A 26,071-nucleotide genomic window follows, 5' to 3' on the forward strand; every position below is an offset into this window, starting at 1 on the left:
GAGGAGGAGGCGGCAGTGGGGGAGGGGGAACCCTGGGAGGTGGTGCGCGGGCCGGCGGGAGGGGGAAAGGAGGAGGAGGGTGGGGGAGCGGAGCACACTGCGCGCGGGGAGGGCGGGCGGGGGGCGCGAGGACACACAAGAGGCTGGAGCGGGCGCGAGCTCGAGCGCGCGCGGGGCCAGCGGGAGGGGGAGGGAGGAGAGGGACTCTGGCGGGGAGGAGGGACTGCAGGAGCCGCCCAGCAGCCGGAGTCGTCCCCAGCGCGAGACCCCTGAGACGGCCGCTGATTGGCTGGTGACGGCGCAGGTGGTGGGCGCGCGGGAGACGGTGGCTTCTCTCCCCCCACTTAAAAGATTTTACCCCCCCTCCGCCGGCTGCGGCCGTTATTTCGCGCGCACGCGCACAAAACCGCTGTCGAGGAGCGGGCGGAAAGGGGAGCGCGCGCCAGGGGCACGGATAGGGCGGAGCTCAACTCAAAGCGCGCGCCCGCCTAACGGTTGTTGTCCTCAGGCTTTGGCTTCAGCTTTTTGTTTCCAACGGGCCACCGTCCCTTCCCGCTCCAGTTTACTTACAAACTTGTGCTGCTGCATGTTTTCCCAAAGATGGCGCCCCAGAAAGTTACAGCGGAGCTTGTGGCCGTCCCAAGGGCAACTATACCCCGGCCCCACCCCCATAGCCTCAAGAACCAGGCTGAAGCAACGGAGTTAAAATTGTATTTATACAAGAAAGGGTTATACAACGACTGGAAAGAAAAAAAAAAGGCAAAGTGACGAGGGGAGCTGGCAGTCAGGAGGGGCTGCCGTACTGGCCCGCGGCGAGACCCAAGATGTTCGCCTGCAACAGGAGGGAAGGGGAACAGCGTCAGAGCCGGGGCAGGGCACAGGCCGGGAGAGGCGCGGGGCCAAGCCTCGGGCTCACCTTCAGGAAAGACTCCAGCTGCTTTCCTGACATGACCTTCACACGTTCCAAGTCCTCCACCTGGCAGGACAACAGCCATGGGCAAGCGGCCTAGGGGGTACCAGGCTCTTTCCCCCTCAGTCACCCAACTCCATCCAGTGCTGCCCTCCCTGGGCCGTTACCTGGCTGAAGGGGCCATGGAGCTCCCTCCAGCCCACGATGAGCTGGGCCTTCTTCTGGCCAATGCGCTGCAAGCTGCGCAGGTCCCGGGCTGAGCCCTCGTTCAGCATGTCTAGTATTTTTTGGCGCCCACGGGCCAGTAGCTCTGGGCTGATCTGTAGCTCCCAGCAGTCCTCAGCCTTTTCCTTGGACTCGGGGGCATCCAGGCCCTCCAACTGTGAGGCAGGGAGAGGTGAATGACAAAAACAGCAGAGTTTGCTGCTCTGACAAGGATAGCAACCTAACAGCAACTGCCTGCCCCGCCCTCTCCAGCCTCTTTCCCTCCTGTCAATTGTCTGACCAAAAACTTTTCCCTCTGGTCACTCATCTTACTCTCATTTTATCCAACTTGTGAAAGAATGGTTAATGGAATTGCTGTGAAGGTCAAATGAGTTATCGAACATAAAACACATAGTAAGCTCTTAAATCTGGCCCCTCATTTCTAAAAAAGAATCAGCTCTTTTTCACCCCTAGGAAAGCACATAGGAGAAGGTACTCAATAAGTGGCACCTCCCCCAACCATCTCAGTTTTTAGGTAGTTCTTTCACTGTTGTTTCATTTCTCCAGTGTTGAGGTCATGTTTCCCTACATGGGCTCGTAAGTTTGTAAAGGGCAGGACCAAGGCTACATACATACCATACTAGTTAAGTAGTTACTGAGTGGAAGAGCTTTCAGGAAGAAAGGTAAGTAACAAATAATAGAAAACCACTCTGCTAAGTACAGTATAACACTACACTTCATCCTAAATGCCCTGTGAGTTACTTCTGTATTTAGACCACAAGCAACTTGGAAGAGTTGTAAATAGCTGGTAAATATTCTGACAGGTCATGTGATCCCATGGTCATTGCTCTCCCTCTACAGGTTACTAACCCTTACTTCTAGGCTCTAAGTATAGCCTAAGAGTCCAGCTACTCTGACCTTTCTCTTGCGGCTTTTCTTCTTCAGGATATGGATGTTAGCATTTGGGGATTCTGCTTGCTCCTGAACTGAAAGAAAAGAACTGGAGTCATTACAGAAGCTACTTTTCACCCTCCCTGATAGCCACTTGGTTCTCCCATTTCTGATTCCCCAGTTCCCCTCCACCCCAAGTTAACCTCTTCTTTTGTTGTGTTTCCACATGACCTTTCTTATACCAGTATTTGAAAGTAATCTCAGTTGGTCTTGTATGATAATCCATCATGCATTTGTCAGTCTACCCCATTGTACTAAATGCCTGAGAGCAGAGAATCAGATCTATTTCAGATCCTCCTCACCCATCCCAGGGGCTGGCATATGGTGGGAAGACCTGAGTGACACAAGGACTGCTGCTCCTAACCCTCCTCCCTCCTGAGATCTGTTATCTGTGCCCTTCTGGCTGGCCCCCAGAGCCAAACTTACTCAACTGTAGGGGAATCACGACAGCCTTTTTGAGGGGCTTAGCCACTGTGACTGTGCGGCGGGCAAGAGGTCGGAGCATTGTGGGAGAGCAATTCTCTTTCTCTTTTGGGTCCACAGTTTCCTGGGCCCGCACCTTGGCTTCCAGTTCTTTTTGCTTCAACTTAAGCCTCTGTTGGGAAAGGATAAGGGAGAGATGTGACCCAGAACCAATTTTAGGGCAACTTGAAGGAGAGTGGATTAGGAAAGTAAGTATGCAGGGCTCCAAGGCCCTAGAGCAGCGGTCACCAACCAGTGGTCTGCGGACCACTGGTGGTCCGTTAGGTCTGAAAGGTTGGCGACCACTGCCCTAGAGGGCAGGGTAAAGGCCAATGGAAGCTACCAGGAGACAATTGGAGCCCAATATAATTAAGGGCTTTCTAATGATTAGGGCTGCTCAGAGATGGAACAAGCCTCTTTTTGAAATACTAAAAGGACTATTCAAGCAAAGTGCTAACTTAATTTGATAATTAGGTTTTCCAAAATGGCAACATCTTACATTTGTTCCTTTTATTTTTAAAAAAATATATCTTGATTGATTTGAAAGATGAAGGAAAGGGAGAAAAACATTAATGATGAGAGAGAATCATTGATTGGCTGCCTCCTGCATGCCTCCTACTGGGGATCGAAACTGCAACCGGGGCATGTGTCCTTGACAGGACTTGAACCTGGGACCCTTCAGTCCGCAGGCAGAAGCTCTATTCACTGAGCCAAACCAGTTAGGGCCATTTGATCCTTTAACTTGTAATCCCCTCCCTCCCCATCTGATCTCAATTATTTTTCAAAGTTAAGCCATGTTAAGGACATTCAAACAGAAGCTGAAAAACTGAAGGACTCCAGTGTGGGTGAAAACTGGATGCTGGTCTAGCCTTTCAGTGAGTGTCCTTCCTTATCTGAAGATCCTGATTGCTTCTCAAGGGAAACAGGGACCCCAGCCCCCACCTTTCTAACACTTACTTCAATCTCCAAATCCTTCTCCTCCACTGTCTTCATGAGCACCATTCGCTCTCGCTTTGGGGTGCTCAGCAGAGGGGTCCCCTGGGTTCCCCGGGAGCCCAGCAGACGGTCCAAGCTCAGGAGGCGCTCTAGCATGGCTGGGTCCATGCTACTTAGCTTCTGTAGGGAGCTGAGCAGACAAAGAGGTTACTCCCCACCTACTTCTCTCATCACCCTCTCCAGCAGCAGGATTCTCCTCATTGTGCCTTAACTTGGTGTTCTATTTGGTTCCAGAACTCTGGTGTTAACTTGTTGGTTAACTGAGCAAATCATCCAAACTCTCTGGGTGCAGTATAGAGATTGATCACTATCTCTCAGGGATACCAGATCAGATGAGAAAAAGCTTTTTTTAAAAAAAATAGTTTTATTGATTTCAGAGAGGGGAAGGGAGAGAGATAGAAACATCAATGATGAAAAAAAAAGAAAAAGGAAATATCAAGGATGAGAAAGAATCATTGATTGCCTGCTTCCTGCACGCCCCATCCTGGGGAACCAAGTCCACAACTTGGGTATGTGCCTTGACCAGGAATTGAACTATGACCTCCTGGCTCATAGGTCAGTTTTCAACCACTGAGCCACACCAGCTGGGTGAGAACAAGCTTTTAATGAACACAGGAATTCGGAGCCTATGTGCCTATCCATGTGGAGGAGCAGTCAGGGAAGCTTCAGAGGACGTCATCTCCAACAGGGCTTTGAAAGCCACTGAGACCTCACATGTCAAGGCTTTCCCCTGAGGGCAGGAGGAAAGGCCTATTCAAGTGCAGTCCTGAGCATAATAATGCCTAACATCTGTCCCTTCTGTCTGAATTTTTCCCCTTACATCTGACCTCAATTATCATTCAAAGTGAATTTGATGCCACCTCTCTCACGATGCCCAACTTGATTGTGCATCTTCTTTCCTACACTGAACTAGCTCCTCAAAGACAGGGATTGCCCTGTTCTGTGTGTACAATTACCTAGGAAGAACAGGATCAGAAGATATGGATGAACGCTAGAAGTCATTCCTTCCTTCCTAGCTCTTACAGAACAAGCAACTTCTCCATCCTTACTATACTCTGTACTACCTATCTTGCATCACATATTGATATTCTCATCTTATTTCCCCTACTAAAACGTGAGCCCTCTGAAGTCAGGGTCTGACTAGGTCTGATGTATCCCATCTTTGAGCTCACCCTCAGAATTCGATTCTGGGCCAAAGAGCCGCATGTGGCTCGAGAGCCGCAGTTTGCCGACCACTGGGCTAGGGGAAGCACATTTTTATGTATGTCATCCTTCCTCAGCTACAATAGCCCCCCTGGGGCACTAATCCTTGGTCTCCTTACTTCACCTCTGTTCAGTACACAGTTTAGAGGGGGCTCGGTAGAAACAGAAATATTAAAACTGCAACTGACTCCTTGGAGTTAGGGGGGCAGGTGGCGAGACACAGAAAGCAAGACCCACTAAACAGAGATGACCTGAGGGTTAGTGCATACTGGCCCACAAGGGTATCAGAACTGGGGGGTGGTCACACCCACAGAAGAGACTCAGTTTAGAGAGGCTTTGTTTGGATTGAGGGGAGAAGCAGGGGAATGCTATGACACAACCGGCTCCTCGGAGTCATGAAGAGACTGAGAGGTCTCAGCCAGACATAGCTCTTCATCTCTGTCTCCTTTGCTTTGCTCTAATCCTCTGGACCTGAAAGACCTGAGCCAGAAGCAAAAGTACTTGTCCTTGAAACAGCTGCCCCAAAATAGGATGTTTTTGCAGAAAGGGAGGGGACTAGGTGCTCAAGTAGGAAGCCTCTGGAGGACCCCAGGCAGCAGCACCAAGGAACAGGTTCACAGATCAAGGATCTGATGGGCTCAACTCACTGCTGCTCTGCACCCAGCCCAGACACAACAGGAAAGGGAATATGCCCAAGGTCTCTCCCCATCTGCTCACCTGAATTTCTGAGAAGCAGAGGCTGGAGGCGCAAGGGGCTCAGGATTCCCAATCTCTTCTTCCTCAGGACCTCGGGCTCTCTTTGCCTCTGGAGGGCCTACCAGTTCTTTCTGAGACAGTTTAACAGGTGCCAAGACTAGGAAAAATGGGGTGTGTGTGTGTGTGGGGGGGGTATGTCAGCCTCTGTGCTACCGCTTGGTGGATTTAGCAAACCCCCAATTGTCCAGACCCGCCTTTTCACTCCTGCCAACCCGTCCTCACCATGAAGCTGTAGGCTCTCATTGGTAAAAGGTCGGTTGATCACCTCCTTGGACCTGGCAGCAAAATTGAGTGCAGAGACTGTGTCTAGGTAGAAGCATCTCTCGGGGGCAATGTTGGCAATGAGGATGCTGTGGGCTGAGCCACCCAGAGAGTCCTGAGGGATGGGGATCGGGCAGGATGGACTGGTCAGAAGGCCCCATGTTTCCATTCCTTGACTGCTGTTTCCCAAAACCCCCAGGAGGCCCAAGACCCTCTTCTCCAGCCCCTTTGCCCTGATATGGGTGGCCTGACCTGCAACAGGCGGGTGAGCTTGCTGTCCCGGTAAGGCACACGTGGGAGGCCCTGGTTCAGCGCATCCACCACCTTGCCCAATACAAAGAGTGAGGAGTTGATGGCTCCACTCTCCTTCAGCCTCAGGCCTTTGTTGCCTGTACGCCGGTTATCCTCTGAGCCAGCCAAATCAATCAGATAGAGTTTCCCTTCCCGCTGACGAAACGGGGCCAAGCGTTCCCGCTGGTCCACCTGGGGGAAGAACAAGGGCCCCAGGGTTAGCTCAGGCCGAAGGGGGTTCCCAGGTCCTCACCCATCAGTGGGCCTCACCTTAACCAGGAGCACAGCATGACTGCGGGAGGAGCGCTGGTTGAGCCGAGTGGGTCCTACAGTCCGATTTCGACTGGCTGGTAGGAAGTGCTGCTCAAAATCAGCAAAGCTAGTGATGGGCTTCTGCGTGAGGCCTGGAATCAGTATGTTTCCTCGACAGTCTTCTCGGATCACCAGGTCTCCGGATGCAGGGTTTAAGAGGTCTAATACCTATCGGGGCAGTGAAAGATAGGGCCAATTTTCTAGAAACACACTGCTTACTTTCTGGGAATCAGTTTCCTTTTGTCTGCAGGATTCTCAAAGTTGTACCATCTGTTACCCCAACCTCTCTCTCTCCAGGTTTTAAGTCCTTGATACAGAACTTATGTTCTAGAACTAAGTCTTACTTTGACCCTTTGTGTCTCTCCTCCCCAACCAGAGCAGGGCCTCACCTTTTCCTGGTAGATCTCTAAGTAGGACATAGTGACAGAGAGGGCCCATGGCCGGCCCTCAGCGCCCTCCTCCCTTGTGAGCTGTAGGAGGTCCATGAGAGCCCGGGGAATCACTCCAGGTTGCTCTGGGCTGCCCAGCATTGTGTGCGTCTTCCCTGGGAAAAGAATGGAGAGAGCTGTGAGATTTTCCTCCCCACTCCGAAGCCCTTTCTAACCCATAGCTGTTCCTTATCTGCCTCCCTCACCTGCCCCTGTGGGCCCATAGGCAAGCACACTGGCATTCTGCCCTTCCAGCAAATGCCTTAGGATGGGCTGCACTGATCCTGCATAGATGTCCTGCTGAGAACTCCCCTCTCCATAGAAGGCATCAAACCTGCAGGCAGGAAGAAAGGAGGGAATTAATGGACCGTTACAATTTCACCCAGACCTAGAGGGTAATACTGGCCTCAGATTTAAAACAGTCCATCCCTTTCTTACAAAAAGACCCTCAAAAGCACCAACTGAACACCTGTTCCATCCCATTCCTAACTGATGTTAGGAATACAGAGATGAATCTGATGCCTCTGTTCTTGGGAGTTCTGCAGTCTGGTGAGATGGACAGACACACACACACACACACACACACACACACACACACACACACAAGCCAGATAGTAAATATAGACTTTGTGGGCCATATGGTTCCTTTCACAAGTACTCTATCCTGTCATTGGAAAACAGCTTTAGACAATCCTATATAATAAAAGCCTAATATGCAAATCGACCGAATGCCAGGCCAGCCAAGGCAGGTGCCAGCGGGCAGAGAGGCGACCAGCAGGGGTGGCGGGGCGACCAGGGGGTGGGTCCGGCCCGACCCCTGATCGGCCCCCAACAGGAGGAGGAGCTGAAGTGGGGAGCATGGCAGGCAGTAGCTCAGCTGAAGTTGCAGCAGTGACAGCGGCAGCGGTGCGTACACCACAGCCTCCCAAGCCCCAAGTCCTGGCGGGAGGCAGCAGCAGGGAGCCCTGGCAGGCCTAGCCACTGCACCTCCATTCCCTCAACTGCCGTGGCCACGTCTGGGGACTGCCAGCCATGGTTGCGCCGCGTGGTCCCCAAGAAGAGCTGCTGCCGCTGGCTGGCCCCAGGTCCCAGTGGTTTGGGGACTGGGAGGAAGGGGAGGATGAGGTGGTGATGCCCAAGGCCAGCACCACAGGCAGGGGAGTCCAGCCGGGGGCTGGGCATGGGGGCCAGGCAAGCGGTGCCCCAGGAACTGGGCTTGAACTCCACCCGCCGCTGCCCATTGCCATGGAAACTGCATCCACAGGTAGGACAGGCGGGCGCCGCAGCCCCGTAAATAGCGCGTTGGGACCCAGGTCCCCAGACTGCCCCCTTCCTGCAGCGCAACTCTGCACCTTCCTTGCACTCCTCACCTTGAGCACCTATCTCCCCCCAGGCCCCCACACACTCCATGTCTGTGCCCGAATTTCATGTGCCAGGCCTCTAGTCTGTGTGTGTCTGTGTGTGTGTGTGTGTGTGTGTGTGTGTATATAAAATATATATAAAAGGTTAATATGCTAAGTGTCCGACTGTTCGACCAGTAGCTCTGATGCACACTGACCACCAGGGGGCAAACACTCAACACACAGGCATGGAAACATGGAACAGACTGATGAATCTCAGAGGGAAGTGGGGAGGGAAGGTGGGAAGAGATTAACCAAAGATCTTATATGCACACTAGATCTTATATCCATACTAGGGTCCCTCGGCCTGGCCTGCGCTCTCTTACAATCCGGGACCCCTCGGGGGATATCAGACTGCCAATTTTGACCTGATCCCTGCAGGCCAGGCTGAGGGACCCCACCGGTGCACGAATCCATGCACCGGGCCTCTAGTATGTAAATAAATGAGCATGGCTATGTCCCGATTAAGTTTTATTATAAAGACTCCTGGTCAAACTCCTACAGGCTGTAATTTGTCACCCTCTGGCCTAGGATGACAGGGCAAGGAGTCTGAACTTTAAATCTCTGACACTACCCAGCTACAGCCTGGGTTAGTTGTCTGGTTTATGTTCCCCCAACCATTCCCACACCTCCCCCAGATCCTACTTGGGGATCTCCTGCTTACCTTTGTTGCTCAGTCCCTACTTTGTGCCTATTTCCCCCACAAAACTGTGAACAGTAATGTATGTCTGATTCAGCTCCCAGTCTTTCCCCACAGTATAGTATCCTTCAGAGCACCCATCACAATGGGCACCTGTGAACATTTCCTGAATGAACAAATGAAGATGTGGGGAACAAAGCAGTGCTAAGGAAGGAGCAAGAATACTGAGGAAGCAGCTCTGAGAAACTATGTGGGTAAGTGAGAACATGAGCAGACCTAGGAGAGGGATGGGAAAAAAGAATGCCTGAACCTTACTGGTATTTGAGAGTCTCCTGGTGGTTCCTCCAGTTGGCAATCTCTAGAGAATAGCTGTCCAGGCCCCGTACACAGGGGGTATCATTTGCTCCAGATGTGCCATCTACAAATGGCCTCAGTCGCACAGCCACCCTTACTCGAGCTGGAGGCGGGCGCCGGACAGCTCCCACCTTGCTTAGCCGACAGCGACCAGCTCCTGGAGGAGAGAAGATAAGTTTTAGCATGAAGTGGGGTGTTGCACAGAGGAAGTAGGGACCAGCTTTGCTGAGAGGTATGGGTAGGAGTGTTAGAGGAGGAGGTATCTGGTATAGCTGAGCTCTGAAGGATGAATCGGAGCTTGCCAAGCATTCCAGGTAGAAGGAATGGCATGTGCAAAAAGCATAGAGATTTGAAAGCTTGAGACCTCTTGGAGAACTGGTGAGGCAGGATGTGTGTGTTCTGTTAGTGAGGGTGAGCAGCGAAGGGCAGAATGGAAGAAAAATAGAAAAATCAAATACATGGTTTCAGGCAGAGTATGGTGGGGGGGATTAGAGGTGAGAAATTATATATAGGCCAGGGACTATTGTGTACTTAGCCAACATTAACATTTAGTAAGCACTGACTACATGCCAGGCACATTGGTGTTCCTGAAAGATAGGGTCTGTTAGTCCCATTTTATCAATGAAGAAGCTCATAGAGGTGTAGCAGCTCTTGTGAGCACCATGGTATTTTATACCTGGGGCCATGTGATCATAACTTTATATCATAGCCTTTACTATAGTACTGTCTTTTTTGCTCTTCAACAGAGGAAGAGGTAGAGCCTAAAAGCAAAACAAACCCCAGTATCTTAGAAGACTAGAGACCTCCATAAGCAAGGGCAGGAAGAAGGCCTGGAGGCTCGAGCCCTGGGGATACTATTGGAAGGGCCAGTGGCCACAGCTCATTTTGTAAGAAGCTCTTTCCCACCCTGGCCATGCTGTGGGTGGCCCCAAGCTTGGCCTCAGTTCCTTCCATCCTCTTCAAGTAGGTCCAGTGGGTGAAGACTGTAACACAAATAACCTGAAAGATCTAGTTTAAATACAGATTTAGTGCCCTGGCTGGTGTTGCTTAGGGATTACAATGTCAGTCTGCGCACCAAAGGGTCTCGGGTTCAATTCCTGGTCAAGGGTACATATGTGAGTTGCAGGTTCAATTCCTGGGCCCAGTTGGGGCACATTCTGGAGGCAACCAATTGATGTTTCTCTACTTCTCTCTCTCTCTCTCTCTCTCAAAAAAAAAAGCAATGGATAAAATATCGGGGGGCGGGGGGGGTGGGGGGGGAGAAGTACAGGTTTAGCTCCAGTACCTGGGGTGATGCCTGAGATTCTGAATTTTTAGCAAACTTCCAGATGCTGCTATTGCTGCTGCTACGGCAGCACATTTTGAATTGCCAAGTTATAGACCAACACCTGACAGATTGTTCTAAGGATTAAGAGATAACATTTGCCCCCTACCTAAAACCACTCTTACCTGAGTTTTACAATACATACACACACACACACCACACACATGCCAAACTTAATGATGGCCTTCTCTTGATGGGGGGTTATGCAGGTTTATGTTCTATGTACCCAGCCCTGTAATGCTGTAGTGTGTGCATTTTTTTTTTTTTTTAAGAATGGCACTATGGACATCTTTGTTTAGAAGGGATGTGGTTGAGAGGCAGCCCCTAGTCTCTTTTTGTCCCAGTTCAGATTACAAAAGGCACTGACATGCAATCCTTCTCTACTGTAAGCATTCTGTTTAGTATGCTTTCGATAATTCAACCTAAGTCATTAAAAAAAAACATTGAGTATCATTAGAAAACACATAAAGATAAAACTAAAAAAACCCTCTTTTTGTGAGGATTGAATGAGCTGAAGAAAAAAATGTTATGAGGAGGGTATTTCTCTAATTTATGTTGGAGGATACCATACTGTGTTAACAGTAACAGTAAAATTCAAACCTGGATATCTTCACCTTCATATCCTTTTAATGAGGATGTCATATTGACTCTCTATTGTCTGCCAACGAAGAAAGTCCTTGGCAGCTCTGACTCCTTTTTGCTGGTAGTAGGGAGCCACAGGCCTCATAGAAGGCAAGAGGCTGGCATGTGTTGGCCAGAACAGAAACAGCAAGACAAAAAGGTGGACACACTACCCCTAGAAAGAATCTTTTTGTAAAAAATTGATTTCAGAGGGGAAGGGAGAGGGAGAGAAACATCAATGATGAAAGAGAATCATTAATTGGCTGCCTCCTACACACCCCCTACTGGGGATTGAGCCTGCAACCTGGGCATGTGCCCTGACTGGGAATTTAACTGTGACCTCCTGGTTCATAGGTCGACACTCAACCATTGAGCCACATTGGCCAGGCTAGAAAGAATCTTATGCATAAGTAAGACTTACCCATAAGCAGATGGCCTATTTCAAAAACTGGGCCTCTGTCCCTTCACCTGACAATGAAGCTAATTGTACCATTTCTCAATTTATGGTTTACCAAGCACATGTAGTTTTATTTATTTTAATTTTTTAAATCTTTATTGTTGAAAGTATTACATATGTCCCCCTTTTCCTCCATTGACATGTTCTAGCTAAGCACATGTAGTTTTAATTTGATCCTCATGGCAATCCTGAAAGTCAGCAACAAGTAAGTAGAAATTAAATTTTCAGTTATTAGCTTGTGACCCGGATTAAATGACTTAACATCCATTTGCCCCAGTTTCCCTGTTTATAAAATGGGGTGGGGTTGGCGTTAGAAGGGCTTAATGAGAATTAAATGAAGTAACATATAAAATTCCAATACAATAACTAGCATACAGTAGGTAGGTTCATTATTCAAGGTAAGGCAGGCTGTGTTCAAATCCCAACTCTACCACTTACAAACTAACTAACCTAAAGAAGTAATTTTCTATTCCTGTGCCTTAATTTCCACACCTGTAAAATGGGAATAAATAAAAATACCTACTCTTTGGGTTGTTAAGGCAATAAATAAGGTAATTCATGTAAAAGTACTTGGTTCTTGGTAAAAGCTCAGTAAGTGTTTTATATTTATCCCCCATTTTTCATATGAGGAAACATCAATAAAGAGAGGTTAGCTAACTTGCCCGTGTCGACAGCTAGTTAGTGACAGAGAAAACTTCAAAGAAAGGCCTAATGCCAAAGTTCATTATGATTCCCCAGGCCATCTCAGCCCTTCCTCTTTGTATCCCTATGGGCCTTGGAGTCTGCAACAAGTTCCACCTACCAGCTGTGTGACCTTGGGAAGGCTTAATGTCTTGAAGACTCAGTTTCTCTTTATAAAAATAACAGTATCCTCATAAGATTGTGAGGAGTCAAAGAAAAAATATACATGCAATGTTTATACAGTGCTGGCAGCAAGTGCTCTCAGTAAATGTTAGCTATTGTTATTGTTATGATTACACTCTTTCTCTTGCTACTCACTTCTCAAGGCAGCAACTAGCTTCTGTCTGCACAATTCAGCAGGGTGACCAATGACCTCCTTACTGCTGAATCCAGTAGACATACTCGGTCTCCTTCCTATCTGACTTCCCCGCAGTATTCAATACCCTGATCTGCTTTCCTTTGGGAAATATACTTTTCCCTTAGTTTCCATGCCACTTCACCCCTTCTCGGTTTCTGCCATTTTTTAAATGTTTTTCCTAGACTCATTCTATCCTCTTTCTAGACCAGGGCTGCTCAGTTTGGATAATTCTTGTGGTGAGGCTGTCCCATGCATTGTAGGATATGTAGCGCACATACTAAACACATATGCCAGTAGCATTTTGTGCCACCTCTCCCCAATTTCAACAACCAAATTTCCCCCTCTAGTTGAGAATCACTACTCTGATTCATTTCATGGGCATGGCCACCTGCTCTCTTGGCTTTAATTACCATCTAAAGCTGATGAATCCTAATTGACACCTCCACACTAGAGTTCTCTTCCTGAACTTCAGATTTACATTCCAGGCTGCTGCCCTGACATCTTACATGGTTCGAAGGTGCTTGGAACTCCACCTGTCCTAAACTGAACTCTTCCCCATCTCTCTGCAACATCATCCTCCTACTATGCTCTCTAACGGAAATGACAGGCACCAACCCAAAGATGGGAATCTTTCTTAACTCTACCTTCTCATTTCCCACATCAGTTATTCATTACATAAGTCAATTCTACCTTTTTAGATGAGTCCACTTCTCTCTATTCCCACTGCACAATCTTTGCCAAAGTCATCATCATCTCAACAGTTTCCCAACTGGTCTCTCTGCCTCTAGTCTCACTCACCTCCAATCATTCTCTCTCCACTTCCTTCCTTACACTGTAAGCCAAGCATGTCAAACTCAAGGCCCGTAGGCCACATGTGGCCCACAATGAATATTTTTGCTGCCCAGCCAATATAATGGTATGTAAAAAATGTTTTAATAAAAATTTCGTAACTTAATTTTTACAATATCCTGTTATACAAAATTATTAATAATGAACCACAACATTCACTAATGACTGATTACTATAATCGTGTTGCATTCATTTCCATTATGCGCCTTACTTGCAGGCGCACCATTTCTCTCCACTAATACTAGCAGCGAATATTTTAGCAGCGGATTGCCACTTTAGTCTTGGATTGACTTGTTTGGTGTGCGCAACAGGAAATATTTCGCTTTCAGAGAACAAGAAAAATAGGTTTATTTGTGTTACGCTTATTAATTTGTGCAGGTATTCAGTGTCTGGTAAGTTAATGTTCACGAAAAAATATTAATTTTTATTAAAAGTTCTATTATTTTATGTTAATGATGACTCATTTATTTCAGCCCTTTGTATTCAGCATGTCTCTATCGAAATAAACCTACGTTTCTATGAAAATTGAAGATTTTGTGTGTGTTTTCTGCAGCCCACATAAACTTAAACCTTGTTTATTTAACCTGTGTTAGCCTTTGAGTTTGACATGCTCGCTGTAAGCGCTCAGCCGCAATGAATTCCCTTCAGTTCCCACACACACTAAGTTGGTTCACACCTTTGGGCCTTTGCATGTGCTATTCTAGCTCCCTGGAATATCTTCTGTACCCCACCCACCCCCATCAAGTGACTGATGTAAATAGATAGACCTTACTTGCTCTAAAAAGCCTTCCCTTCTAAAATGACTGACCTATTAAGGTTCAATTAGGTGCATCCATGGCTCACTTTAACTCCTCCATCCAAGCACTAATCACACGCCACTGTAACTGCGCGTTTGTCTGTTTTCTCCATCTAACTGTAAACTCAGTGAAAATAAATCTTACTCTGCTCACCTTTATATCCCCAATGCCTAGCACAGAGTAGGCTCTCAGAGAGTACTTGCTGAACAAATTAAGGTTTGATGAATACGCTAACATAAAGTATTAACCTGTTCGTTTCCTGTTTTCATCATAAAAGTGGTTCACTGCCATTCTTGCCCCAAAGCTCAGGGTCCAGGAGAGGAGGGGAGAGGCACATGTAAACAACTGCTTACAGGACAAGAGTCTCTCCCCTTCCTAAAAGCAACTTTGAGGTTGGGAGACGCTATTTCTTCTAATTTCCCCCTCTCCTACAATTCCCCAGCTTCATTTAACTCTTTCCTCTTTTATGCTGAGGAAAATTGAGCCAAAGATAGCATCTTTGGCCCCTCTTTTTTAAGAAATTATTTGGTAGTCTTTTTGCTTCACCAAAGTCTGGCAAACTCCTACCCAACCTTTGAAACACACCTAAAATATTGCTTCCTTAATAAAGTCCTTCCAGAACACCCAAGGGTTTACTTCAGATTCTGTACTCTCTATAGCAGTTTAGATATACATAATCTCTCCTTGCTTTTCATGTTATCATATGTTTAAATGACTACCTACCAAAACGGACTATAAGCTCCTCTAGGGAAGCAACCATATTCATTCAAGTGTTTTTATGATACCTACTATGTACCCGACATAGTGGGTCTTGGAAGGGTAAGAGCAGGTTGTGCTCAGACAGCAGGAATTTTATGTGCTTGGACATAATGGTTGAGAGTAGAGGCTCTGAGTTGGCTGCCTGAGTATGAATTCAGACCCCAATATTTACCAGTTGTGTTAACCTATTTAACCCATCTATGCCTCAGTTTCCTCATCTGTAAAACAGAGACAATAACAGCACTATGTGGAGATTAAATGACTCATCACCACAGAAGGCTAACAACTGTGCCTGGAACCGAGCAAGGGCTCCACATGTGTTTGACATCCTACTAAATAGCGTTGCTTCTCCACAGGCCTGACAAACAGTAAGGGGACTCGAAGAAGTGACTATGGTGCCCGCCATAACCACAGGCCAGAACTCAGTCTACAGGAAGCGAGCAGAGGCATAAACACATACGCACAAGATTCTGACTATCCAAACAGTCTTTCCAACTCTAAAGTAGCATTGATCTCCACGCTGGAGTGAAAGAAAACCGTCCCTCGTTTCCCTTTTCTGTGGTCTCCGCACATTAGGCTGTCAACTCACAGGCGGCTGCAGTCGGTCTCGCCCTCGGCCTGCCCTCCTCTCTCTCTCAGGGATCCCCGCCCCCCCTCGCCCGCGCACCCAAACAACCCGTCATACGGGCATCCAGCTCCCTTGTTTCTGTCCTCACGGTTGGGGTGTTTGCCACTTTTCGCTCGCTTACTCAGGTAATCTCCTGAGATGGAGTCATCGTCTTCATTTTACAAAGAAACTGAAGCTCAGAGAGGAAACGTGCACTGGGCTCAAAAGAGGCTGTAAGTGCCAAAGTCAGGTCTCAACCCGAGTGTACTGACCCGTGAGAAGAAACAGTGAGAAGAGCGAGGTGGGCTGACCCGCCCGCGGCTCCCACCTTCCGCCGTGTCCCCGGGTCCCCCCAGGACAATCCCCGGATCCCGGGTCAGATACTGACACGTTACCCCGCCAGGCGCCAGGCCTCGGCGCCCTGCCCAGGCCGGGCTCACGTACCTACGGTCGCCGCCGCCATCTCGCGTCGCCTCAGCTGCCTCCTTAGATCCGCCTCTCCTATTCGAATTTCCCGGTGCCCCACCCCTCTCTTGGCTCCACCAATCATGGCCATTCGCCGCCGGAAGCCGTGCAACTATCCCGCCCTCTAGGGCTCGCCCGGAAGTCCAGCACGAAAAAGGTTCCCCTGCCGGAGCACGCATGCGCGCCCGTTAGCTTCCCAGCCGTTGACGTCCGGGCCCGCGCTCCTCCGCAAACTCCGGCGCCCGAGGCGGTGGCGACTGCGGCCTTTGGGGGAGCTGCTGAGTGCCGCCCAGTTTCGAGGCGTAGACTTGCGTAAGTGCAGACATTTCGCCTCATTTCCCCCCTCAAATAACTACGAATTTTAGTACGAATCAAGCAGACAGTGATTGAAGGCACTTAATCAATTTATCCAAAAATTTCCCTACGCCGAATACTATTTTCGTGGTAGAAGAGATTATATAAATAAGGAAAATGTTGCGTAGAAACGGGATTATTCTAAGCGACTGGTAACGGTCTTCACTTTCGAGAGTTTTTGCCTCAGAAGTTGTTTCGCGCGCTGAGAGCCGTTTTGCTGCCGCGGGACCCCCGCCCCGCAGTCGGTGGGGCTTCGCTGAGCCCTTCCGGTGGGTCCGGAGCGGCGCTGCACCGGGCGGGCGCCTTGCACTCACCTCTCGCCGAGCCAGAGCCACCAAGTGAGGGGCAGCTAGATGCGCCCCCTTATGTCGCCTGTCTGAGCGAAGGAGACCAGCTCGGACGTTGCCTTCTTTGTAAGTCAACATGCAGCGTAGCGAGCCCAAAGGCAGCCTTGGTCTCCTAGTCGACTTCAGCCGAGGTCCCGCATCCTATGGGTTCACCGTCTGTGAGGTAGTGCCCTTTCCTTTCTGGGAGCTTACTCGGGGAAGATCATGGCATCTTTGAGCTCCTGATAGGGCCCTTGTTTGTTTATTTATTTTTAATAATTCTTTATTGTTGACAGTATTACATATGTCTCCCCCTTTTTCCCCCATTGACCCTCATCTAGCCCGCTCCCTCTCCCGCCCCATCCTCACCCCCCACCCCCTGCCCCTTTGTCTGTGCCCATGGGTAGGGTCCTTGTTTAGACATTATGTCCTACCTATTAAAAAAACAAAATAAAAAGCAACTATTAGACCAGTGGTTCTCAAATTTTGGGGGCTTTGAAATCCCTTTACATTATTAAAAATTGAAGCCCCAATGATCTTTTGTTTATGTGGGTTTTATCTATCCATATTTACTGTATTAGAAATTAAAACAAATTTAAACTGTTTATTAATGCACTTAAAAATTAGAGTAACAGTCCTGGCCAGGTGGCTTAATCGGTTGGAGCGTCCTTGCATGCCTCCAAAGGTTTCTGGTTCAATTCCTAGTCAGGGCACATACCTGGGTTGTGGGTTCAATTCCTGGTCTGGGTGCATTCAGAAGGCACGTGATTGATGTCTCCCCCACCCCCCCCCACCCCCCGCCCCCTTTCCCTTCTCTCTCTCTCAAATCCTCTGGTGAGGATTTTAAAAAATTACAGTAACAAATCCATAGAGACAAAGTAGATTAGTAGTTGCCAGAGGATGGTGAGGGGTTGGTATATTGGGACTATTGCTAATGAGACAAGCTAGTATCCAGAACAAGCGGAATAGGGAAACTGAGACAGAAAGCTAAATGGCCAAGCCGTTTACAGCCATCTAGTAAATTGAAAAATTATATCTTCCCTTAAACCTAGGATACTTAAAAGTAAATGGTTTACATTTCCCCCTAACCAGAGGGTAAATAGCTTAAATCACTTTACTCAAGGAGATAGGTAGCAGAAATCCAATTAGTGCCATTTGCCACCACACCCAAGTACAGATAAAGTTAGGGGAATAAGTCTTTTTGGCACAACAGCATAAAACATGAATATTCTATTGAGATCCTCCCCTAAACTCCCAGCCTTTAAAACCCCTCAAACCCAAGGTCCCAGCTCGGGGCTCTCCCTCCTAGGAGCATGCCCCTCCCTTTCCCTCCCCCCACTCCCCCCACTCCCCCCCCCCCCCCCCCCGCACCCTTACTACTCCTTCCCTCACAGGCATGCATCCCCTAAATGCTAAGGGAACCCACAAAATTTGGTGGGCAGCAGCAGCTAATCCCGGGCTAACCCCCTGAACCTGTCTCCAGGGCTCCCTGTTCTCTGACAGCGAGCCAAAGCAGCCCAGTGTAGGCTCATTTCCCACCTAGTCCCTTTCCTATTGCTTCCTCTATCCTAGACCCTTCCTTGTTTCACTGTCCCCAGATTTAATAAACATCCTCTAAAAAATCACCTGGACTCATATTGTGAAATCTTTCCTGCATGAAATCAAGAACCCACACACTACTGGCAGGTTCCCTTTCCAGTAACACTAATAGGTATGAACTTTCTTTTTGGGGTGGTAGAAATGTTTTGTAATGAGATAGTGATGATAGTTGCCCAACATAATGAATATAATAAAAACCACTGAAGTGTACACTTAAAAATGGTAAATTTTATGCTACGTGAATGATATCTTCATTTTAAAATCTGCCCCGAAATTACAATAACAAATGCATTACATAAAACATTTTAATTTAAAAAATAATATTTCCAAAGCAAAAAAAATAAAATGTGAGAAGAGAGATATTGTTTTACATTTTTACAAATCTAATGTCTGGCTGAAGAGCTAATAGCTGGGCCCAGGCGGTGTGGCTCAGTGGTTGAGCATCAACCTATGAACCTGGAGGTTGCAGTTCGATTCCCTGTCAGGGCACATGCCCAGGTTGCAGCTCAATCCCCAGTATGGGGTATACAGGAGGCAGCTGATCAATGATTCTCTCTCATCATTAATGTTTCTCTCTCTCTCCATCTCTGAAATCAATAACAAAAAAATATATCCTATATAATAAAAGGGTAACATACAAAGTGACTGAATGGCAGAATGACCAGTCGCTATGACGTGCACTGACCACCAGGGGGCAGATCTTCAACGCAGGAGCTGTCCCCTGGTGGTTAATGCAATCCCACAGGGGAAGCACTGCTCAGCCACAAGCTGGGTTGACAGCGGGTGAGCACAGCAGCCTGCCTCATGGCAGCGCTAAGGATGTCCAACTGACAGCTTAGGCTCAGGGCCTCAGCTGTCAGTCGGACATCCCCTGAGGGCTCCCGGACTGCAAAAGGGTGCAGGCCGGGCTGAGGGACCTCCCCCCACACACCCCCAGTGCATGAATGTTGTGCACTGGGCCTCTAGTCTACACTAATAAAAGAGAAACATGCAAATTGGGGTCACTCTACTATACCCACCAGCCAATCAGAGCGACTATGCAAATTAACCCAACAAAGATGCCGGTTAATTTGCATACGCAGGCACTGAGCGAAGACTGAAGGCTCTGGCTGGAGTGAAGACTGAAGACTGAAGACTGAAGAGGCTTGGCTTCTCCACTGCTGCCGGACCAAAGGCCTGGGTCCCGGGTGCCGGAGGAAAACTGGTGCCAGCAGCCATGGGAAGGAAGGCCTATTGCGCGAATCTTCGTGCAACGGGCTTCTAGTATATATATAAAAGAAAAAATAGCTGGATTCTCATATCTACTTCTGCATTTGCCTGTTCTGTTATCATATATCATATAACCTCTTGAAAACACCACCATACACTCAAGAAAAAGGATGCAAGGGGAAACAATCAAATGACATCATAGTTTTATTATGAAAATAGTTTTGTACTTGCAGATCCCCCTGAAAATGTCCCAGGGATCTCCAGAATCTTCTGGACCACGTTTTGAGAACCACTGACCTAGTGATTGGCAGTTTGATTTTTCCCTGCACTTCAGAATAGGGTATTCAGGTTTTCACAGTTGTTGCCAGTCCTCAGATATTTGGTAAGATACCTGCCAGAAATAGTGGAAAGAGCATAGGTCAGCCTTGACTGGGTGGTTCGGTCGATTGGGGTGTTGTCCTGTACTCCAAAAGGTTGCAGGTTCCATTCCCAGTCAGGGCACATGACTGGAGTATGGGTTTGATATCTAGTCGGGGCATGTGCGGGAAGCAACTGATAGATGTTTCTCTCTCACACCCGTGTTTCTCTCTAAAATCAATAAAAACATATCCTCTGGTATGTTTTTATTGATCACATAATTAAAAAGGGTATAGGTGAGGGAGTCAGGAGTTCTAAGGATGAATAAATAGCTCAGATGCAGGGCTTTGATGCCAGGTCACCCACAGTAGAGATTTAGCCTCTTAGTGCCTCGGTTTCCTCAGTTTTTAAGAGAGAATAATGGTTGGACACGCCTCCCAGGTTTGATTTAAGGGTACCATCTGCCTTGTGGAAATTAGGATTGTTAAACACCTGACATTCAAAGACAATAAAATAATTCAGTTCACAGTGTATTATTTGCTTGTAGTATGCTAGCCCACTGTCCTAGGTTGTAGGGATACCATGGTGAACAAGAAGACAGGCATGGTCCCTGTTTTCCTAGAGTTTATTTTTTTGTGGGGATAGGGGTGTGGGAGTGAGTGATCGTGACAGACAATAAACAGAACTTTTAGGGGGCGAATGGGTAGCAAGATCTGCATCTGCCTGGTTGAAATTAGGCTTGTTAAACACATGATATTCAAAGAGAAACTGAGTTATTTTTAACTTCCAAACTAGACTCTTAGAAAACAAAGGAGAACAGAAGAAAGTAGAACATAGAGTTTATACCACAAAAATTAGAAAGAGACTATGAATGACGCAGATGATTCTGTTCTTTAAGCCTAAGAAGGTTAAGTGAGGGTCATCTGGGGTGAAAGGCATAGTGGCAGTGATGGAGGCTGGGAAAGAGAGGACCATACTTGGAAGGCCAAGAGGAGAAGAAGGAGTCCTTAAATCAGTGATTTTCAACCCTTTTCATCTCTTGGCACACATAAACTAATTACTAAAATTCTGCAGCACAACCAAAAAATATATTTTTTGTTGATCTGACAAAAAAAAAGTTACAATTTTGGTTCATTCACACCAGATGGCTATTGTTGTGTTGGCTGTTGTCATTTCTTTATTTGACAATCTAAGGGAAAAGCGGTCAGTCAGTGCTCTTGACCTATATAGTCAGGTATTCTTTTAAAAATTCTTGTGCCACAGTGGTTGAAAATCACTGCCTTAGATAACAGATCACCACAGCTGGCCAGGAAGCTGGCACCAGTCTACCCAGAAGGGTACTGAGGACTGAAGTGAGCTTTGGTGGTTGCTGTGCAGGGGCAAGTTTGATGTGCTCACAGGAATGATGAGGCTTGCTCTGCAGAGGTTGTGTTGAGAAGACAAAAAAAGAATAGTGTATTCATGTTTAAAACAAAATATTGTAATCCCTAGAGCAAAAATTCTTAAAATGTGATCTCGGGGGGCGGGGGGCGGGGCGGGGGAGGCTCCCTGGCCTCTGCAAAGTTAAAACTATTTTCATAATAATACCAAGATGTTATTTGCCTTTTCTCAGTATTTATTTCATTGATTTTTAGAGAGAGAAACATTGATTGGTTGCCTCTGCATGCGCCCTGAATAGGGATCAAACCCACCACCCCTTCTGGTGTACAGGACAACTCTCCAACCAACTGAGCCACACCAGCCAGGGCAACCTTTCCACTCTTACTCATAAGTGTACAGTGGAGTTTTCCACAGTTTACATGATATGTACTATCACAACAGATTGAATGCAGAATGGGCTAACTTAGTGTAGTGTGAAAAAGTCAGAAGAGTAGTTGCCTTTTGGGAGTTGTGGGCAGGAAGTGATTGGGAAGGGCTAAAAGGAAATTTTCTGAGGTGATGGTACTGTCCTATATCGTTAAAGGAGTTTGGGTTATATAAGCATATGCATTTGTCAAAGCATGACAGGTTTTTTTCAACTGCGTGATCCTCATATTAAAATTCTTATAAGATTTTGTTCCTAAGATATTTGAAAATGATGGACATGTGAGAAATGCCCAAGTTTTGCAACATCAGAAAGACCTGAGTTTAATCCTGTGCTGCACACTATGTTTATGACTTTGGACAAATAGTGGCATTTCTCAGAGTACCTAGTAAGTAAGGCACCTAATAAATATCTTATATGACTGGATTAAGTAATATAATTATTCTAATGGGCCTCATCCAGTCAAAGGCTGAGAACAAAACTGATACTGTATGGTATCACTTTATATAGAATCTAAAATTATAAAGTCAAAACTCATAGAAACAGAGTAGAATGGTGGTTGCCAGGAACTGGGAAATGCAGGAAATGGGGAGATGTTGGTAAAAGGGTGCAAACTTTCAATTATAAGGTAAGTTCTGAGGATCTAAGATGTACCATGGTGTTTATAGTTGACTAGAGGCCTGGTGTACGAAATCAAGCATGGTAGGTTCCCTAGGCCTGGCCGGTGATCAGGGCCAATCTGCGGAGCAACTGGCTGGGCGATCAGCGGGGGGGTCCCCGCTGGTACCCGCCTTGGCAGCGTGGGGTCTGCAGGCTGGGGGCAGCTCCTTCATTGACCGTCTGCCCCTTGGTGGTCAGTGCACATCATAGCAACTAGTCATTCTGCCGTTTGATCGATTTGCATTATTAGGCTTTTATTATATAGGATAATATTGTATTGTACAATTGTATAGTTGAAATTTGCTGAGAGAGTAGATCCTAAGCTCACGAAATTTTTTTTAAAGAGTAATTATGTGAGATGATAGATGTGTTAATTTAATTTGGGAATCCTTTCATAATATATACATATATCAAATTATATTGTATACCCTAAGTATATTACAATTTTATTTGTCAATTATACTTCAATAAAGCTTGAAATTTCTCTCTTGCCTTCTAGTGCATCATTACTCATTTCCTTTACCTCTCAGATCACTCCGTTCTTTATTTCTTTAACTGATTCTTCTTCTTTGTACCAACCATCAAAAGTTGATATTCTGCTCTCTTCTGACTTCGGCCTTCTCATTTTATATGTCTGCAGTGTCCCTCAGTGACTTCTTCTACACCCATGATTTGAACTGCATTATCTATGTGCTGAATCTACTAAGCTCTGTATCAAAGCTTTATTCTCAAATATCTCTCTGCCTACTGTTGGATCTCAACCAGGTTGTACCACAGATTTATCAAAATTCAGCAGGTCCAAAAAGCTAATTAATTTTTCCTTTGTGTTCCCCCATCTCAGAGAATATCCCTCTCTTCCTAGTTGCCCAAGCTGCAGATATGGAAGTTCTCTAGACTCTCCGCCTTCACTCACCCTCATGCTTACAGTTATCAAGTTCTTCTGAGTCTATTCTCTCCCTCAAATCTCTCAAATTCTTCCTTTTCCTTTATTCCTCATATACTGTCTTTGTACAGACATTTAATCATTTCTGATGTAGACCTAGTCTCAAATATTTTCTTATCCTTCTTTTACCTTAGTCCATTTCCCCCACTTACACCAGAAAATTTATTTTTTTATAAATCTTATCAATCCCCTGAGCAAAATTTTCATTCAGTGTCTTCCTATAGCCCATAAGATAAAGTTTAAATGGTTTCACATGCTATTTATGGTCCCCACCTTTCCATGAGACTTCATTTTTTGCCTAATTGCATTTTAGCTATACTGAACCACTTGTAGTTTCCATATCTTCAGATTTCTGCATAAGCAGGTCTCAGCACCCTGTACTGCCTCCCCATACACACACACACACACACACACACACACACACACCTTCCTTCACAAAGTCTTCTCTGACACTCCAGAGAAATTTACCCCTCCTTTGGCTCCTTTAGCATCTTATGAAAACACCTTTGCCCTGGTTTTGCTCAATGGTTAGAGTGTCAGCCTGGGAACTGAAGGGTCTCAGGTTCCCAGCCCAGGTTGGAGTGTGTGTGGAAACAGTGTATTTCTCTCACATCTCTCTCTCTCTCTCTCTCTCTCTCTCTCTCTCTCTCTCTCTCTCTTTCTTTCTCTTTCTCTCTCCCCCCTCCCACTCTCTCTAAAGATCAATGGAAAAAATATCCTAGGGTGAGGATTAAACAAAAAGAAAAACACCTTTGTTACAGCACCAATAAATCTATTTGACCAGAAGAAAAGTAACAAATCTTTGGTAGTCTTTATGTTCCTAGAACTTAGCAGGGAATGTTTGATGAATGTGTGATTAGCTCAATTCAATAATTAAAAAACCTTATTAAGTAAAAGAAAGTTTTCTTTAAATAAAATGTTCTGCATAATTCTGATATGTAGACTAGACAAAAGCCAGAAATCCTATCACTTAATCCTCTTCTGCTATGTATGCCTCTTAGGTGCCAGTGCCTTTACTGGGCACAGTGTGAAAACCACTGGTTTAAAGGCTGTCCTAGCCCTAGCTCAGCTGTGGGCAAACTACGGCCCGAGGGCCGGATCCGGCCGTTTGAAATGAATAAAACTAAAAAAAAAAAAAAGACCGTACCCTTTTATGTAATGATGTTTACTTTGAATTTATATTAGTTCACACAAACACTCCATCCATGCTTTTGTTCCGGCCCTCCGGTCCAGTTTAAGAACCCATTGTGGCCCTCGAGTCAAAAAGTTTGCCCACCCCTGCCCTAGCTGGTTTGATTTAGTGGATAGAGCATCGGCCTGTGGACTGAAGGGTCCTGGGTTCGATTTGGGTCAAGGACACATGCCCGGTTGTGTCCCCAGTAGGGGACATGCAGAAGGCAGCCGATTAATGATTCTATCATTGATGTTTCTCTCTCTCCCTCTCCCTCTCTGAAATAAACAAACAAACAAACAAACAAATAAATAAAGTCTGTTCTAAAGTTGACCAGATATCTGATCTGTCAAAAGTCTGTCATAAAAAGGATTGAAGTGCTGATACATGCTACAACACGAATGAACCTTGAAAACATGTTAAAGGGAAGACACTTGACACAGAAGGCCACATTATTGTAAGATTCCATCTGTATAAAATGTCTGGGATAGGCAAATCCATAGAGACAGAAAGTAGATGAGTTGTTATCAGGGGCTAGGAGAGAAGAATGAGTACCTGCTTAAAGGATATGATATGGAGTTTCTTTCTTTTTAACAGGAGAAAACTCAATTTATTTTTTTCCAATCACCACATATCCCTCCTATACCCTCTTCCATCTTCACCCTCTCCCCGCCCCCCTGCCTTCTGGGGTTTCTTTCTGAGGTGATGAAAGTATTATGAATTAGAGAGTGGTGATAGTTGTTCAATCTGTGAATATACTAAAAACCACTGAAATGGCACAAGGGTGAATTTTATATTATGTGATTTATATCTCAATAAAGAAAATTACAGTGACATAATATTCCATCCAATGAAATTGATTAAGAGAAAGGAATTGTTATAAAAATAGTCTAGGCATGAGTTTGTTTCTATAATGTTAATATCTATATATATAAAAGCCTAAGTGACCGAAAGACCAGAATGACTGATTGACCAGTCGCTATGATGCACACTGATTACCAAGGGGCAGATGTTCAAGGCAGGAGCTGCCCCCTGGTGGTCAGTGTGCTCCCACAGCCAACCTTCCCCGGCCAACCAACCTCCTGCCACCCTCACTGGGACTGGGCAAGCCGGCCCCAATCGGTCCCAATCTCTGGCCAGGCTGAGGAACCCCACCTGTGCACGAATTTGTGCACCAGGCCTCTAATTTCTTTATAAAGTTATATGTACATAATTGTTATCTTTGTCTAATTGGGAAGAAATGTTTTAGGACTGGGAACTAGAGTCCTAAGAATTATTTTCAAAGCAGCTTTATATTGCTGAATCTAACCAGTCACTCTAATCCCTGAACTCTAACCAATCCCTTATGTTCATAGAAACCCACAGTGGAAATCTCCCCCACTTTGAAAAGCCCTTTATTTTGAGGATGGTGTTGATGCATAGAAGCTGTGAGGAAGTGGTGACTTCCTAAGGAAGGAACCTCAGTTCTGAAGGAGCTAGAAAGGACACCAGGGCTTATGGGTAAAGGTGGGGAGGGACTAGTCTGGGTAATAGGCAGAGTCCTTGACACATTAGGCTAAACT

The 26,071-nt window shown here is 46.5% G+C and overlaps 1 protein-coding gene across 1 annotated transcript; it reads right to left on the reverse strand.

Moving 5' to 3' along the window:
* Positions 1–695: 695 nt before the first annotated feature.
* Positions 696–16,132, reverse strand: KIF22 (kinesin family member 22). The gene is made up of 14 exons (XM_070411647.1): positions 16,066–16,132; positions 9,130–9,325; positions 6,981–7,108; positions 6,736–6,890; positions 6,305–6,514; positions 5,996–6,226; positions 5,705–5,858; positions 5,444–5,579; positions 3,485–3,653; positions 2,492–2,660; positions 2,033–2,100; positions 1,078–1,290; positions 917–976; positions 696–832 (listed from the first exon to the last, which is right to left on the reverse strand). Exons 1-14 carry the CDS (start codon positions 16,082–16,084, stop codon positions 785–787), a joined length of 1,956 nt encoding a protein of 651 aa, XP_070267748.1. The 5' UTR covers positions 16,085–16,132; the 3' UTR covers positions 696–784.
* Positions 16,133–26,071: the final 9,939 nt, after the last annotated feature.

Source organism: Myotis yumanensis, unplaced genomic scaffold (assembly GCF_028538775.1).
Source record: "Myotis yumanensis isolate MYYU_CA2020_CCGP unplaced genomic scaffold, mMyoYum1.0.hap1 SCAF_4, whole genome shotgun sequence".
NCBI classification, from domain to species: Eukaryota; Metazoa; Chordata; class Mammalia; order Chiroptera; family Vespertilionidae; genus Myotis; species Myotis yumanensis.